Source organism: Mobula hypostoma, unplaced genomic scaffold (assembly GCF_963921235.1).
Source record: "Mobula hypostoma unplaced genomic scaffold, sMobHyp1.1 scaffold_36, whole genome shotgun sequence".
NCBI lineage: Eukaryota > Metazoa > Chordata > Chondrichthyes > Myliobatiformes > Myliobatidae > Mobula > Mobula hypostoma.
Window position 1 is genome coordinate 628,097 of NW_026948187.1, and position 18,532 is coordinate 646,628.

The 18,532-nt window shown below is 42.9% G+C and overlaps 1 protein-coding gene across 1 annotated transcript; it reads right to left on the minus strand.

Annotated features, from left to right (window-relative positions):
• Positions 1 to 347: 347 nt before the first annotated feature.
• Positions 348 to 18,287, minus strand: LOC134341529 (probable G-protein coupled receptor 139). The gene is made up of 2 exons (XM_063039400.1): positions 18,239 to 18,287; positions 348 to 1,252 (listed from the first exon to the last, which is right to left on the minus strand). The coding sequence occupies exons 1-2, from the start codon at positions 18,285 to 18,287 to the stop codon at positions 348 to 350; spliced, it is 954 nt and encodes a 317-aa protein (XP_062895470.1).
• Positions 18,288 to 18,532: the final 245 nt, after the last annotated feature.

Genomic DNA, 18,532 nt, shown 5'->3' on the forward strand with positions numbered 1-18,532 from the left:
AAGTGATGTGCAAAGGGGAGTTATCCGGCACGCTGTGGCCGGTACCGCCGTCGTGTAAAGCTGCAAACAGCTCTTTTGTAACTCTGCTGTGATGCACACGACATGCTGAACGATCTCAGCAGACCAGGCAGCAATTATGGAAAAGAGTAAACAGTCAACGTTTCTGGCCGACACTACTCGTCAGGACGCTGATTTTGTGTGTGTTGTTCTGCATTTCAAGCATCTGCTGATTTTCCCGTGTTTGTGTTGTAACTCTGTTCATCACATTGTTTACATTTACCCACAAGTGTGAGTACAGAATGTGAGGATGGAGGCAGCTGAAATATGAAACTTTACAGCATATATTTCTAACGTTTAATGAGTTTCGCAATCTGGTTCAGTGGGTATTTCACCGCATTCATGAGTACCTCTCGGAATTTGCTCTGAGTCAGGGCATAAATACACGTGTTAGTGCAGGAACTGAGAATCTGCAGCATTCCTGATATCTCTTCTGTGATGAAACGCGGATCCGTGACAGAGTAAAAAACAAAACTATTTGAAATCCGTCTGTAGATATAAAATACCACCAGTGTTACCCACAACAATATGAAACTACAGGTTATGCTGAAGAGCAAAACGATAGATTTGCGTCGGTTCTCCATCTCCCGGTCCTTGTCATTCTCTCCGCTCTTTTGTCCCCGGAGCCCCCGGCGGGCTCGACTGGCCGCTAGAATCCGTCTGACAGTCAGAATATTGAACAGCAAGATCAGAAAGAATGGGACACAAGGAATGAAAATGCGGTGCAATATCTCAAATGCCGCCCATGAGGGAGAGTTTTTGTAGCTCGGCGTATGAGCACAATACCAGGGAACACCATCAACTATTACCAAAGGCTGGTATACAAAGCCCCAGGGGACACTCTCCAAACAGGCCAGCACACTCACTGTCCCGATAACCACAGCGGCCGTTCTCTCGGTGCAATATTTTGTTTTCAGCTTCTCACAGCAAATAGCCACAAATCGATCGACGGTGAAAGCGACAGTCAGCCAGACTGAGGTCGCAGTGCTCGCAAAAATTAACCATCCACCGAGTCTGCACACAGGAGTGATGAACAGGAATGATCGGGGAAAATAAATCCAAGCAGTCCACGTCAGCAGCGGTTGCGAGATAACAACCAGGAGATCCGCCACTGCCATTCCCACCAGGTAGAGAGTAACACATTTGGAGAGACCACACTTTCCACGGGAGAGGATCGCAATCGCCAACAGGTTCGCTGGAAGAGAGACAGAGAACCTCCAGTTCGGAAAATACTAAACAGAAACCAATGCAGTAATTTGAAGTGATTTCGTAGTATTCCACTTCATTGTTACATGTGAGTGTGGAAGGGCGACGAAATGGTGCAGATCTGGACGAGACAGAGAATTATACAGTAAAATAAAATTAATGTGATCTAAACACGGATTCCTTACTGATGACCGTAATGTCAGGTGAGTGCGGAAAGCTGACACTGGGTAAATACCCCATCAGAGTGAGTTCTGGATGGAACATTTTCTAGCGGCGCCTCCACGCCTTGTGTGAAGCAAATTAGTAAATCCGGAAGCTGATAGCAGGATTCTCCCATTAGACAATCTTTAACTTGCATGGTGATCCCTGTCAGCGTCAGAACAGCCGAAGGACAAAACAAAATCAGGAAATGCTGGAAACACTCATCGAGACAAAACTGAATCTGTGTGGAAAAGCAGTAAAAGTGTCTTTTCTCAAATCTGTTCTCAGAGAGGCTCCTGACACGTGTGTTAACTGGATTCTCTTTCCATACACGCAGTCTGGGGCTCAATGCATGCTGAATTGTCCGTGTTTGTTTCCTATTCCTCTCTGACTTTACAACAGAACATTGACTAATTCCAACAGATGCAACACAGTTTAACACAACGTGATAGTCAGACATGACGCCTCCCACTGAATCCAACACCGGGAAATCGGGGAGAGGAATTGAACGTCCAGCAGCAAACTCGGTGCCGTAGTCTGTTGTCTGTAACGGTGTCAGATGTGAATAGAATAGAGTGCATTTCAGAGTATTTGTAACTGTAAAACAGCACGTCAGTTCTGTTAATTTGCTTAGTAACGACTTCATTTTGCTGCTCATCAACTGCTTCACATTCAGTCAGAGTACACGCATTTTTTTTTAAAGTCCTCAATCTGCATGCTACCACATGGAATTCCTCACATTAGCTGAATAGTTACCAGTAGTTGATGGTTTGATTATTACACGTCACACAACCGCTCACATACAAATACAAACAATCAGTCGGTATAATCTCCCTGAGTGTTTAATCACAATATTTGCAATTGCTGTGCCCCTGCTACCAGACCAATAGCACAGAGACACGAGCATCACATTCTTGAACACAAACAGCTGAAAGAACGCTGCTTAACATGTTGACTTCCACAGCTGCTGGCCGATTCGCTACATTTCTGCAGCGGTGTGTGTTTTTTGTACCCGAATCCAAGAATCCACAGTCCGGGTGTTTCCATCCAATTCCTGAAATGTGGAATACTGGAACTGGATATGTGGCAGTGGAAACCAGCTACAGAAACAATCACAGCATTGGAATTAAACTTAAGTTGGCATCAACGGCAGCTGACTCTGCGACTTACCGGGAATTCCAAAGGCTGAAATAAATGGATAGTAAACTTTCCCTATCCGCAAGATGACTGGATACTCCATTTCAGTGAGAATCTGACTTTGGTTGCTCCTGAATTCACAGCTGCGGCAAAAACTCTGAGCGTATTAATGCAAAATGTCCATGATTTATACAGAGGATCAGTCTCTAGAGATTCAGTTAAACCCCTGACTAACTTTCCTGGTTGCAATTACTTTAACAGAAACTATAATTAACATGATTGTCTCTGATGTAAATATTGTTCTGATTGCGGACAAATATATCAAAATTACCTGAGCACTGAATCATCTGGTGGAATTAACGCCGCAGCTCTAAGGACAAAACTGAGCTTTGTCGCTGAGTGGCCACGTTTACAGATTGAATGTTTTTGTTGTCTAATTGTTGAGCTGCAAACAGAGTTCACCATCATCGTCCGGCCCCAAACTACAGAGGGAAGTGATGCCGGGCCCAAAGCTAGAGTTAGTGAAGCAATAAGTTATAGTAGAGTGCATAAAAGTAAAAAGCAAAAATCGCATATGTCACTAGATTCTGAAAGGACAATGGGTGTAACGGCACTTTATCTAAATGTCCGTGCATCAGGCAAAAAAATGGTTAGTGAACTTGTGGTATAGATCAGTACCAAGGCATATAATTTAGTGGCCATTACAGAAACAGGGTTGCAAGGTGGAGATGACTGGGAATTGAATATCCAAGGGTATCAGGTAATACGGAAAGATAGGCAGGAAGGCAAAGGAGGTGGGTTGGCGTTCTTGATTAAGGATGAGATCAGGGCAATTGTGAGAGACGATATAAGATCTACACAGCAGAATGTTGAGTCCATATGGGTAGTGATTAAGAATAGTGAAGGGGGAAAAAATCACAGGTGCGGATTGTCTACAGGCCACCTAATAAATATATTGCAGTGGCAGAGGCGATTAACCAAGAACGGAACGGCAGTTGTCATGGGCGGATTTTAACATCCACTTAGATTGGGTGAATCAAGTTGGTGAAGGAAGTCTCGAGGAGGACTGTATCTAATTCAAAAAGAAAATTCTATCTTAGATCTAGTCCTGTGAGATGAGACAGATAAGATTATCGATCTTGTACTCAGGGATCCTCTTGGGAAGAGTTGCCGTAATATGATTGAACTTCTTATTCAGATAGATGATGAAATAGTTAGATCTGAAACTAGTGTATTGTGCTTGAACAAGGGAGACCACAACAGGATGAGGGAGGAGTAGGCTAATGTGATTCGGAGCACAGGCTATTTGGTAGGACCGTTGCGGAACAGTGGAATACTTTCAAAGAGATTTTTCACAGTGCTCAACAAAATATATATTCCAATCAAAACTAAGGACAGTAAAGGAGAGCCAGCCTTGGATACCCTAAGGAAATAAAAGATAGTATCAAATCAAAAGCTCGCGTGTGCAAAGCCGCAAAGAGTAGTGGGAGACTGGGGGTGGGGCTAACTTTAAAAAGCAACAAAGAGCAACTAAACAAGAAATAAGGGAAGGGAAGATAGAGTATGAAAGTAAATTAGCACAAAATATAAAAGCAGATCGCAAAAGTTTTTATAAATACATAAAGCGGAAGTGGATGGCCAAGGTCAACGTAGGTCCCTTCGAAGACGAGAAGAGAAATTGATATTGAGCGATAAGGAAATGTCTGAGGCATTGAACGACTATATCGTGTCGGTATTCACGGTGGAGGACACGTCTAATATGCCAAAGAAGGATGTCATGCACAAAATGGGTGTGGGAGGACCTCGATAAAATCACTGTCACTAACGAGATAGTAACGAGTAAACTGTAGGGCCTGAAGGTAGATAAGTCCCCTGGTCCTGATGAGATGCATCCCAGGGTGCTGATGGAATTGGCGGCGGTTATAGTTGACGCGTTGGTAAGCATTTATCAAAACACTCTAGACCCTGGGCAGGTCCTGGCGGATTGGAAGACAGCAATAGCATGCTACATTTTGAAAAAAAAGGAAGTAGTAAAAATACGGCAGCTCTAGATGTTAGCTTAACATCTGCAGTTGGTAAAATGCTTGAAGCTGTCATTAAGGAAAAAATAACAAAACATTTAGAACAGTGTGGTTCCATTAGACAGACGCAGCATGGATTTAGAAAGGGCAAGTACTGTTTGATAAACATACGGGAACGTTCTTTGAGGAAATAATGAGTGCAGTGGATAGAGGGAACAGGTGGATGTCGTATACTTGTATTTCCAGAAGGCGTTTGATAAGGGACTTATGAATAAGATACAGATGCATGGAGTCGGAGGACGTGCATTGGCACGGATAGTGGATTGGTTAACCAGCAGAAGGCAAAGCGTTTGTGTAAAAGGGTCTTTCTCCGGTTGGCAGTCTGTGGTGAGTGGGGTGCTACAGTGGTCGATGCTGTGCCCGCAGCTGTTCGCCATTTACAGTGATGATTTGGAAGAGGGGACATAGTGTAACGAAGCAAAATTTGCTGATGACACTGAACTGAGTGGAAAAGCAAATTGTTCAGAGTATCTGGAGAGTCTATAGAGGGGTATAGATAGGTTAGGTGACTGGACCAAGGTCTGGCAGATTGAATAAAACGTTGGTAAATGCGGGATCATCCACTTTGGAAGCAATAATAGAAGAGCAGATTATTATTTAAATGGTGAAAGATTGCAGCATGCTGTTGTGCAGCGGGACTTGGGAGTGCTTGTGCATGAATCGTAAAACGTTGGCTTTCAGTTACAGCAGCATATTAAGAAGGCAAACGAAATCTTGGCCTTCGTTGCTAGAGGGATTGCATTCAAGAGCAGGGAGGTCATGCTGCAGCTATACAGGGTACTGGTGAGGCCGCGCCTGGAGTACAATGTGCGGTTCAGGTTCTCCAAACTTCAGGAAAGATATACTGCCTTTGAAGACAGTGCAGAGGAGGTTCACCAGGTTGATTCCAGGAATTAAGGTGTTAACATATGAAGCCAGATTGAGTCATATGGGACTATACTCTCTGAAATTCAGAAGACTGAGAGGAACATACACAATTTTGAAAGGGATAGACAAGATAGAAGTAGGACAGTTGTTTCCATTGGTAGATGAGACTAGAAATAGGAGACATTCCCTCAAGATTCAGGAGAGATGATTTAGTACAGAGATAAGGAGAAACCGTTTTTCCCAGAGAGTGGTGAATCTGTGGAATTCTCTGCACAGGGAAGCAGTTGATGCTTCTTCACTAAATATATTTAAGAAACAATTGGATAGGTTTTTACACAGTGAGGGAATTAAGGGTTATGGAGAAAAGGCAGGTAGATGGAGCTGAGTTTACGGACAATAAGCCATGATCTTATTGAATTGCGCGGCAGGCTCGATGGGCCGGATGGCTTATTCCTGCTCCTAATTCTTATGTTCTGATGTTCTTATGTACTGTACCTGCGGTTTCCCATTCGGACCTGTCCTTCAGTTCGTCAACTCACTTCTGGTCGTACATGCACACGCACACACACACAGATGCAAGCAGAGATAGAATAGACAAAACAAGGTCGGGATGGAAACGGTCAGATGACCACGTTGCTGATGTAGAAAATATGAGAAATTTAGCAGATGCTGGAAATACGCTGCGGAGTTTCTCCAGCGTTGTCTGACGAATTTTATGAACATCGCATAACTGCCAGACGTTTTACCAAAATTGAGAATAAATGTTTCAATCTGCGAGTTAATGGACAGAAGAGTGAAGTAATAAAATGCTACTCTAAATTGGGAGGTGCGTAGATGCAGGATGGCTGGAAGTGAATGACAAGCGTCAGTAATAACGTTAGATACGTATCAATGAGTGAGTCAAAGAAACAGACAGACAGTTCCACAGTCTCAAACAGCAGAGACATTCAGTCCCAGACTGAGCCCAAGACCAGGATACGCATTTCCAAAACCACTCTTACACTGACCCTCAGATGCCCAATATTTCCATTCTATTCTGTACCACGGTGTCCTACAGGTAGGAAGACTGACCTAGATCCCACATTCACACCCACTGGGCTGGGAGGACAGAAACAATAGGGTTGGCAGAGGCAGTGCGGTTTCGGGATATCGCAACAGTTGGAAAATTACGAACAGATGAATGTTCTGTTGGTGGAATTTAAGAAAGTTACGGACCAGCGCATAGCGTTTTGGTCTGCTTGTATAGACTTAGAATTAGTCAGCAATTCAAAGACAGAGAGAGTGAATAAATGGGCAGTTTATCTTTGGGAAACAGAGGCGAGTAAGGTGTCTCAAGGATTGGAGCTGAGACCCCAGGCCTACATAGTCTCCATCGGTGATTGCAATGTGGGAAAAAGTGTATCCATGTCTTCTGCTGTTCTAGAGCTGGGTGGCAGGATCAACAGTCAGATGGATACAGAGAGGGTTTGGCGATGCAGACAAAAGTGAAGAAGTGAAGATGTGGCACATGGACAGACTGTGGGGAAACATGAGACCATTCACTTCGAGAGGAACAAACAAAAAAAAAGTCATTTTACATGGGGACAGAGTTGACGGTTCGGAGGGACTTGAGGGTCGGTTTACATAAATCCTTGAGAGTTAGCATTCAGGTACAGCAAGTAATAAGGAAGTCAAACCGTATTTTATCCTGTAATGCAGGATGTCTTACTGCGAGATATCTTATACGGCTCTGGCGAGAATGCATCTTGAATTTTATTTTCACGTCTCGTCACACTTCCTCAGGAAAGTTATAGTTGCAGCAGAGAGAGTGCAGGGAAAATTCGTTACATTAGCTGGACTGCTTCCATTGATGCAGGGTGGCGTGTAACGAGAGACTGAGTAAGCTGTGACTGCATTCTCTGGAATTGTAAGCAGAAATGATAGATTCATCCGGATTATTCAGACAAATTGCAGTGATATTTCCCCAGAATAAGGATTGCGTTACCATGGGTCATAGCTTCAGAATGAACGAACAGATATTCAGGACGGAAAAACTGAATTTCTTTAATCAGTGACTCTTTCTCTAGTTAGAACCTATAACTGTGCAGGACAGGACGACGCCCTTTGGTCTGTGATGTTGGGCTGACGTAATTAAGCCAGTGATGCTTAATTAAACTAATCCATCTGCCTACATGTTGCCCGTATCCCTCCATTCTCTGTGTGTTTATTTGCCTGTTCCAGAGCCTCATAAATCCTACAGTTTTATCTACCTCCGACACAACCCCAGAAATACATCCCAGACACCAACAACTCTGTTTTGTTTACTTTGAATTATTTCCTGCCCATGTCCTTTGAATGTTTTCCCCTCTCACTTTAACTGCACGCCCTCTGGTATTTGGTATGTTGATGCTCTGAGAAAGATACCGACTGTCTACTCTATTTACCACTCTATATAAAGTTTTCAGTTTCCCCTTCACTTCTGGTACTCTGGGAAGAACCACCCAAGTTTGTGCAACTCCTCCGTTTAGTTCTCTTTCTTTTCAACCTGTTCCATACCCTTTTCAAATCCTCGGCAACTTTCCTATAACGCGGCGACCGAAACTAAATGCAATATTCCAGATGCAACCTGACCGATGCTTTCAAAGCTGCAGCACTACTTTTACATTCTTGAACTGAAACCCTTCATTAGTAAAGGCAAGAATGTCCCGCACCTGCTTTACCACCTTATTAACTAGTGTGGTCAACCCCACGGAGCTCTGGACTGGGACCCAAGACATCTCTGTACATCAACACTGTTACAAGATTCGCCTTGCACTCTGTAATTTCCTCTGATATTTGACCTTCCAAAATACAGCACCACACTTGGCCACGTTACACTCTGTCTGTCATTTCTCAGAATTTTGTTTTTTTGAATAAATGTGGTGTCACGTGGACTGTGTAGCAGTCAGACAGTGATCGGTACTTCTCTGATTAAATAGGAGTTATTGTTAAAAAAAAACAACTCTGATGTTGACTAATGTAGAAGGCACCAGGTGTTGAATAAGAGCAAAGGCAACAGGAGCATTAGCAGTGGAAGAGAGTGACTCATCAGAGCGGAGACATACTTGTAAACTGTACTAAAGTTTATAACTTCCTTGCGGAACATCACTGGCCTCTGTCCTCAGGCAGAAATCCCTCCATCTACTACCTAATCTGCCTTCTGTTAATTAGCTAGTGCCACCATGTATAACGCGATCAAACTCTTCACAAAATTAATATCGACTGCTCCGACATTATCTGTATATTATTTTTGACTTTTTGCAAATAATTCATTCAGGCTCATAGGGACGATCTGCCGACTATCCCGAACCAGAGTACGTTTCTCCAGATAAGCATGAGTTCAATCTCTCAGCATCCTCTCCAATAGTTTGCCCTCTGCTGCCGGAAGATTCACTGGCCTGTAGCTCTCAGGACTATCCCCAGTACATTACTTGAAGAAAGTGAAAACATTTACCATCCTCCGATCCCTTCGTACTACTCCTGCGGCCAGTGAAGACGCAAATATCATGTTCAAAACCGTAGTAATATCCACGCCCGCTTTCACTAAGTACGTTGAATGTATCCGTTCTCGCACCGGGAAAAGATCTATTTTAATGTTTTACAAGTTTCCAGCGCATAATTCGTAACGTCGGCATGTCCCAGCACATATGCGTCTTTACGCTGTATCCACATTCATCAAAGTCTCTCACACTGTTGAGTACGAAGCAAGATATAATTAGCAACCTTCACTGCCTCCTTGCACTCCAGACCCATGCTTCCTCTTTCATCACTGATCCGTCCCACCCTCTCTCTCGTCATCCTCCTGTTCTTCGCGTATCTTAATGCAACTCTCCAAGTCTTTCTCATGTCCCGTTCTAACTCTTCCAATTCCATTGTTTATTTCTCTCCTGACTACATTGTGAATTTCCATAGCCTTGTCTCATCTTTACTTCTTGAGCCTTAAGTATTTTTCTTTCTTTTTCTTGTCGAGCTGTTTCATATTTCTTGGCAACGAGGGTTACTTTACACTAACCTCTGTTCCTCGCCTCGATGAGACAATTCTATTCCGGCCCTGCAATCAAGTGTTCAATTTCACAATCACTTGTTGTGCATTTCAAGGCGCACACCAATTTCCAAATTGCTAACTAATAACACCAATTAATACATTCCATAATGTCTGCTCCCATCCCCGTGTAATGTTATGGTAAATGTCGAATAGTTGACTTGCGACGAGATCTAAAAGGTACTAATGTCCTGGCGGGATTGTTTAATATAGATATTAGGGAGGGTTTAAACTAAGTTGGCAAGGGGAAGGAAACCAAGGAGTTAGGGTCGAGGAAGAGGAAAATAGAAATAAATCAAAAATACTGTGCAGCAAAGATGGCAAGAAGGACAGGCCGGTGAATATACAGGATAATTTGCTGCAAAATAGAAATATGGCAAAATCGGCAACAGATACTGATCTAAATGTACGGTACTTAAATGCAGGCAGCATTAGAAATAAAGTGGATGACCTTGCTGCACAGCTGCAGGTCAAAATATATGACATTATGGCCATCACCGAGTCATGCCTAAATGATGGATGTGATTGGGAGCTGAATACCCAAGGATACACAGTGTATAGGAAAGATAGGAAGGTAGGCAAAGGGGGTGGCGTGGCCCTGATGGTAAGTAACGATATCAAATCAATAGAAAGAAGGGACATAGGATCAGAAGAGGTAGAATCCTTATGGGTAGAATTAAGAAATGGCAAGGGTAAAAAGACACTAATAGCAGTTATATACAGGCCTCCAAACAGCAGCTGGGATGTGGACTACAAGTTGCAGCTGGAAATAGAAAACGCGTGCAGAAGGAACATGTTAAGATAATTATGGGGGATTTTAATATGAAAGTGGATTGGGAAAGTCAGGAAGGTAACGGATTTCAGGAGCGGGAGTATGTAGAATGCCTGCAGGATGGCTTTTCGCAGCAGCTTGTCCAGAAGCCGACCAGGGGACCGGCTGTTTTGGATTGGGTGCTGTGTAAAGAACCTGAGGCGATTAGGGAGCTGGAGGTAAAGGAACCGCTTGGAAGTAGTGATCATAATATGACTGAGCTCAGTTTCAAATTTGAAAAGGAGAAGCTGGTATCAGGTGTATGGATATTTCAGTGGAACAGGGGAAATTACAGTGGTATGAGAGAGGAACTGGCCCAAGTCGATTGTAAAAGTAAGCTAAATGGAGGGACGGCAGAGCAGAATTGGATGAAATTCCTACAAGAAATATGGAAAATGCAGGAAAAATATATTCCAAGAAAAAATGAAATCGTGAATTGAAAAATGGCACAAATGTGGCTAACGAGAGAGGCTAAGGCAAGAATAAAAGCAAAGGAAACAGCGTAGAAGGAATCAAAAATTAGTGCGAAAAACGAGGACTGGAAGACTTTTAAAAACTTAAAGGAGGAAACTAAGAACGCCATTAGGAAAGAAAAGATGAATTATGAAAGGAAGTGGGCGATTAAGGATACGAAGAGTTTCTTAAATATATGAAGAGTAAAGGAGTGACAAGAGTAGATATGACGGAGAAACTGCATGAGTATTTTGCATCAGTCTTCACAGTGGAAGACGTCAGCAATATACCTGATAGCCAGAGGTATCAGGGAATAATATTAGGTACAGTTAAGATTACTCGAGACAAAGTACTTGGGAAGCTAAGTGGACGAAGAATAGATAAGTCTCCCGGTCCGAATGAGGTGCACCCAAGGGTTCTGAAGGAGGTGGCTTTGGAGATTGTGGAAGCATTGGAAATTATCTTCCAGGAATCAATAGACTCTGGCATGGTTCTGGAGGACTGGAAGGTCGCAAATGTAGTTCCGCTATTTAAGAAAGGAAGGAGGCAGCAAAAAGAAAATTAGAGGCCTATTAGTCTGACATCCGTAGTTGGAAAGATATTGGAGTCAATCCTCCAGGACGAGGTTATGAAATACCTCGAGGTGCATGACAAGGTAGGCCGAAGCCAGCATGGTTTCATGAAGGGAAGATCCTGCCTCACCAAGCTATTGGAATTTTTTGAGGTAATCTCGAATAAGTTTGACAAGGGAGAGGCTGTGGATGTTGCGTATTTGGATTTTCAAAAGGCCTTCGATAAGTTGCCGCATATGAGGCTGCTTAATAAGATGAGAGGACATGGAATTATAGGAAAGATATTGAAATGGGTGGAGCATTGGCTGATAAGCAGAAAGCAAAGGGTGGGAATAAAGGGATCTTATTCTGATTGTTTGCCGGTTACTAGTGGTGTTGGGGCCGCTTCTTTTTACGATGTATATCAATGATTTGGATTATGGATTAAATGGTTTTGTGGCTAAATTTGCGGATGACACCAAGATAGGTGGAGGAACAGGAAATGTTGAAGGAACGGAAAGGTTGCAGAGAGACTTAGTCAGTTTAGGAGAGTGGGTAAATAAATGGCAGATGAGATACAACGTTGAAAATTGTACGGTTGTACATTTTGGAAGAAGAAATAATCGGGCAGATTATTATTTAGATGGGGAGAAAATGCAAAACTCGGAAGTGCAAAGGGACTTGGGCGTCCTCGTGCAGGATGCCCTAAAGGTTAACCACCAAGTTGGATCGGCGGTAAGGAAAGCGAATGCTATGTTGGCATTCGTTTCAAGAGGAATAGTGTATAAGAGTAAGGAGGTGTTGATTAGGCTCTATGGGGCATTAGTGAGACCTCATTTTGAATGCTGTGTGCAGTTTTGGGCCCCCTATCTTAGAAAGGATGTATTGATGTTGGAGAGAGTTCAGAGAAGCTTTAGGAGGATGATTCCTGGAATGCAGGGGCTAACATATGAGGAGCGTTTGTCAGCTCTTGGACTGTATTCATTCGAGTATAGAAGAATGAGAGGGGATCTCAAGGAAACATTTCGAATGTTCAAAAGGTTGGACAGGGTAGATGTGGAAAGGTTGTTTCCATTGGTGTGTGAGTCCAGGACAAGTGGCTATAGACTTAGAATTAGAGGGTACCGATTTAAAACAGAGATGAGGAGATTTTTTTTTAGCCAGAGGGTCGTGGATTTGTGGAATTCGTTGCCACATATAGCTGTGGAGGCCCGATCATTGAGGGTGTTTAAGGAGGAGATTGACAGGTATCTAATTAGTCAGGGTATCAAGGGATATGGGGAAAAAGCCGGAAATTGGAACTAGATGGGTGAATAGTTTAGCTCATGGGGGAGCTGCAGAGCAGACTCGATGGGCCTAACGGCCTACTTCCACTCCTTTCTCTTGTGATCTTGTGAAATATGCCATCGGATCCGCTTCATTTTCTGGTACTAGATCCTGGATGCACTGTTCTCCAGTTCCCCTGCCCGCTTATTGTGCCAGGACACTTTCCGAGACGCAACTGATAAATGTTGTTATATTTTAACCTGAGGAAGTGCCAATGAATATTAAGGAGATTAAGCTGCCTGTGATAACAGCCGTGTTAATATGGCAGATGTCCAAAATCTATCTCACGATCAGTTCTTCTTTTCTCCGCATTTTTGTTTTTTTTGGTGATAGGGTGGGGTGGGGTCGGGGGTTTGGGTGTGCTTTCTCTATAGAATACTCCCAAACGAGTGACTGGTCCGTTTCTGCTTCTGAAATCTACTCACAGTCTATCCATAGACAATCTCTCCACGATTTCTTCCCTCGCTGCTGTTGTGTTACTATCAATCACTCCGCGTGTTTCAGTGGAACTCCCTTTACTCTCGTAATCCAACTCTCTCCATTTTGGAACTTCTGAACCCGGTTATGTCTGGAAGCCAATTCCGTCCTTGTGTTTGTCAATTTTCTGTGATAGTTTGGAGTGTACTTCAACCAATGTAACAATCACGCCAGCCCATTGAATGTTTACCCAGTTTCCATGAAGAATGCAATTTCAGGAAGACCACGTAAATGATTGTTTGAATTTATGACAAATCTACTCTTGCTTAAAACTGTTTATTCGTTGACTCCGCTGAATTGCATTTGGAGGTGGACGTTATCTACACAGATGGCCATTTAATGTAAACACATACCTCAGTCCATTCTTCAGCTCTTGTCTGAATTTCCTCTGTGTCAGTGTATAGATACACGTATTAGTGCACATACTCAGAATCTGCAACATGAGCCCAAATTGCTGTAGTATATATACCGGGGAACTCAAGTACCTGTCCTCATAAAGAATGTTTTCCGCTTTCCATTTCAGGGTATGAACTATATAGGGCATCCAAAATAATATGAAATTAGCTGAAATTGCAAACAACAACATCATCGATTTTCTGCGGTTTTCCGCCTCAGTGTCTTTCTGATTATCACTGCTGTTCCGAAGCCCCCTGCGGACTCTATTTGCCGCAATGATATGTCTTATTGTTAACCCATTCAACACTAACGTTAAGCCGACTGGTAGCAACGGTGTTACAATGCTATCCATTAATTCGAATCCTTTCCACAGGGGTGAAGTAGCGAATTCATGTGTGAAGGCGCAACGCCACGGGGTGTTGTCAATGATGACATCGGGTTCAACGGCAAAGTAAAATGGGAGACATTTCCCGCAGCTCACTATAACCATGATCACCATAACCGTCATTGCTGTTCTGTCAGTGCAGTATCGTTCCCGCAGCTTTCGACAACATATTGCAATGAAACGATCGAAGGTAAAACTGACCGTAAACCAAACAGAACAGTCTCTCGTCACCACCAGAAATACAAGTGTCAGAGCGCATACAGGAGTGATAAACAAGAATCTAGAATAAATGTAGATATTGTTGGTCTCTTTCACTAAACAGAATACTATAACCACCATCATATCCGCTGTTGCCATTCCAACCAGGTAACGGGTGATGCATTTGGAGAGTCCGCATTTCCCCCGAGATAAGATCACAATCGCCGTTAAATTAACTACAAGAAATATGGAGAAAAAAAAAGCACAGAATTATGGTTAGCTGCAAATGTCTGAATGTCCACCATTCTTTCGATGCTATGCACGGTATAGTTGTGTTTTTTTTTTGAGAAGTGAACAGAAGCGGTAGAGTGTTGACGACTTTCCGACCATTTAAAGCCGGGCATATGATTTCCACTATTCACGTACCGGTGAACGGTCGATCGCTCCATAAACAACAGCATTTCCATTATTTGAGGTGAAATAGCTGAAGGGATTATTTGTAGTGAAATCATGAGATTTAATGAATAAGGTATGATTTATTGGCTTATGGAAGAACAGACCAGAGTGTCGATATTCGACTGGCCGGTCAGTTGAAAAAGTTTCCGATCTCGCAAAGCGACCATTAACAACAGAAAAAAAAAAGCATAACATCGAAATCATATGGAAAGTGAATAACAAAACTATCAGTTTCTCGAACCCTCCATTCTGGAAATACCTTTCATCTGTGCTCAGTAGAAGTCCAAACAGCGCAGCAGAAAAAAAAAGCAAACAGGACGACGGCACCATACATACGGTGACCAGCTCCAGTGTCTTGCCAAACAGAACAGTCCCTCGTCACAACAAATACTACAAGTGTCAGAGCGCATACAGGAGTGATGAGCAGGGATCTAGAATAAATGTAGATATTGTTGGTCTGTTCCGCTAAAGCGAAAACTATAACCGCCATCAGATCCGCTGTTGCCATTCCAACCAGATAACAAGTGACTCATTTGGAGAGTCCGCATTTTCCCCATGATAGGATCACAATGGTCGTTAAATTATCTATAAGAAATTTGGAGAGAAAAAATAAATCAACACAGAATTATCGTAGCTGAAAATGTCGGAATGCCCACTATTTTTCCAATGCTATGCAGGATATGATTATTTTTTTTTTAGAAGTTAAAAGCATAAATTAAATTTGTGCGGACTCTGTCCGTGCTCTCCGGGTGGACAATACTGGACAGAATTAGCAGTGGTTTGGCGACTTTCCGACAGATCAGAGCCGGGCATCTGATTTCCATGTCTCGTCCCGCTGAAGGTCGATCGCTCCATAAACAACACCATTTCCACTGTTTGAGTTGAAATAGCTGAAGGAATTATTTGTGGTGAAATCATGAGATTTAACGCATAAATTATAATTTAGTGGTATATGGATATTCGACTTGCCGGCCAATTGAAATAGATTTGGATCTGGAAAAGCGACCGCTGTCGGTTCAGAAAGCCAAACAAGGTGAAACTATGGAACTATGGCAATATCGGCAACAACGCAATTGACAAAAGAAATAAAAGGTATCACATAGAAAAGATATGGAAGCTGAATAAAGAAACTATCAGATGCTTGAATCCTCAATTCTGGAAACATATTTCAGACGAAGGTAGCATCTGTGCTCAGTAAAAGTCCGAACAGTGCAACCGAACGAAAGCAAGATGACGACGGCACCGTACATAGAGTGACCAGCTCCAGTATCTTACCAGGGATACCGATCGCTACAATTGCAGGATAGAAAATGCTCACGATGTAGTAAATCGCTGGATATCCCATACTCCGGCAGAGGCAGCGTTCAGTTGCACGGGATGTTCCAACTGCTCATATGGACTGGTGGCAGGTTTTACAGAGTTATATACAGTTCAGAGTCATTCCGCTGAGGCAATTAGCGTGGTTAGGACATCTGTCACATTAGTGACAACAAGCTACACAAATACTTGCATTAAACTGTTTTCTCACTCTGTCACTATGACATGACGTCGTCTCCCCAAGGTATGTTACAAGTTATTAGCTTTCAAACAAATGATAATATGAAAATTGGCAATATAATTTCCAAGATACCTGGCTTCATTTGCTGGAATAGCACATCTTCTGGTCAGTGTTGTTTCTAACATAGTCAATCATCCTGAACAATCAACATAGATAACCATCTTCAAATTGATTTATTTTGTCACATTCGGCCGAGCGAATTCACTTCTAACACCGAGGGCGAGACATCAGCTCGGCAGATGAAATGGAGTACACTTTATTGAAGGGGAAGTTAGGATCATTTTTTTTCTTTCGTTCGTTCTGGTCATTTCGAGTCATTTGAATGACGCAAATCACAGTAACCGCTGATGACATCTTTCACAATAAAACACGCTGTACGTATTTTCTTCTCCGCATACAAAAGAGATCGAAAGCAATATTGCAGAGATATTTCATGATAAAAAGTTACGCGCCCACACGATTTTAGCTGCGGCTTGTGGCCGGGATTGATGAACATTCGTTTCTGAATTAACAGAGAGTGGATGGCTGATTCTTTGACTCTTAACAAGTTTTTCTTGCAGGATTGGTATTAGGTCCTTTGTTATTGTCATGTATTTTAATAATTTAGATGTCGATGTAGAAAACTGAATCAGAAGAATTGTGGACGTATCCTAGGCTGCGAGCGTTGTGTATAGCCAGGAACTCTATCCATGCTTGTAGCTTGATTTTCACTGGCTGGAAAATTGGTTGAAAAATGGCAGATGGAATTTAATATACAGAAGTGTGAGGTGTTCTGCGTATGAGGAAAGATACAACAAAATGAGCATATATTGAATAGACGGACTTTAGAGAGCAGAATTTAAAAAGAGACCTGGGAATGCAGATCGTTAATTCCAGGAAGGCGGCGTCATTGGCAGATCGGCTCGTATTGAGCCCTAATTACATTGGCCTTCAGAAACAGTTCTCTGAGTACAGGAGTTGGGCTGAAGTTGTACAACACGATGGTGAGGCCGTAGATGGAATATCGTGGGCAGCTGTGACCACCTACCTACAGTTTTGAATTGTCAATATTTCAAAGTGTGCAGCGATAATTTGAAAGGAAGGGTTCAGGGGCTGAGGACAAGAGTTAAAAGGACCTGTTGCATTAGAATTTATTTCCTTGACAGCATGAAAATGAACGTAGATCTCACAGAATCATACAAAATTGTGCGAGCTGCAGACAGGATAAGTGCCTTCAGATTCTCCCCATCCTCTGAGTGAAACTACAATTACTTGATAGGTTTTGGTTGAATCGTGAAATATGCAAGAGCGGTATGTGGTAAAGCATATTCGCTAAGAGGGTCAAACAAGTGTGGAAAGAACTGTCACTGTAAGTGATAGATGCGGATTCAGAATCAGAATCAAAATCTGGTTTATTATCAACGACATGTGACGTGAAATTTGTTAGCTACCTGTATCATTTCAGTAAAGGTTGTCTAGGTAAGGGCATGTGAGACGGGCCGAGTGTGCAGATAAATGGGACGAGGCGAAGGGTCACAGAGGGATGTCCCAGCTGGGCGGGAGAGCCTACTTCTCTGTAGTAATAATCTCTGACTCCATGACCATCTCTGTCCCATTTCTCCATTCAGTGTCTTCTGATTTTACACTTCGTCACCAATCTCGGTCTGTGCAGAACTGTGGATGTGTTAAAATTCACATTTCATAGAAACATAGAAACTTAGAAAATAGGTGCAGGAGTAGGCCATTCGGCCCTTCGAGCCGGCACCGCCATTTATTATGATCATGGCTGATCATCCAACTCAGAACCCTGCACCAGCCTTCCCTCCATATCCCCTGATCCCCGTAGCCACAAGGGCCATATCTAACTCCCTCACTTCAACCACATTTCCTTCTGCTCTTGCAGTACATCACTCTGTGCCTATTGAGGAACTCGTAACGATGAGCAGCTCTCGCCTTATGGACAAAAATTCTCATCACTCTGTATCCATTGTGGAACAGGCATTGCTGTGCGGGCCTCTGATCACTCTGGGATGACTCACCTCTCTGTATCCATTGTGGTGCTGGTATCGACGAGCGGCTGTCGGCCATCCTGCAACCATTGTGGACCTCAGACTGATGAGTGGCACTCGACGCATTTGAGAATATCTCAGCGCTGATACAGGCTTTCCGTTCTTACACTTTGAATACCATTTGTGAGGCTGACTGCGCCAGTCTCATCGACTTACTCAACTTTTCTTGTGAATTAATTTCATCCCTCACTCGTGAAGAGCTGCTCTTTTTTTGCGACAGATGTTCACTCACTTTCTACTCTTTTTTTTTAATAGTCAACAGCG

What these genes read in the sequence shown, in the direction of transcription:
- LOC134341529 (XM_063039400.1), bottom strand. Translation starts at nt 18,287, where the DNA reads ATGGCCGACAGCCGCTCGTCGATACCAGCACCACAATGGATACAGAGA. An exon ending in ACCACAATGGATACAGAGAG is followed by an intron (nt 1,253 to 18,238) that starts GTGAGTCATCCC and finishes TCTCTCTTCCAG; the next exon opens with CGAACCTGTTGGCGATTGCG.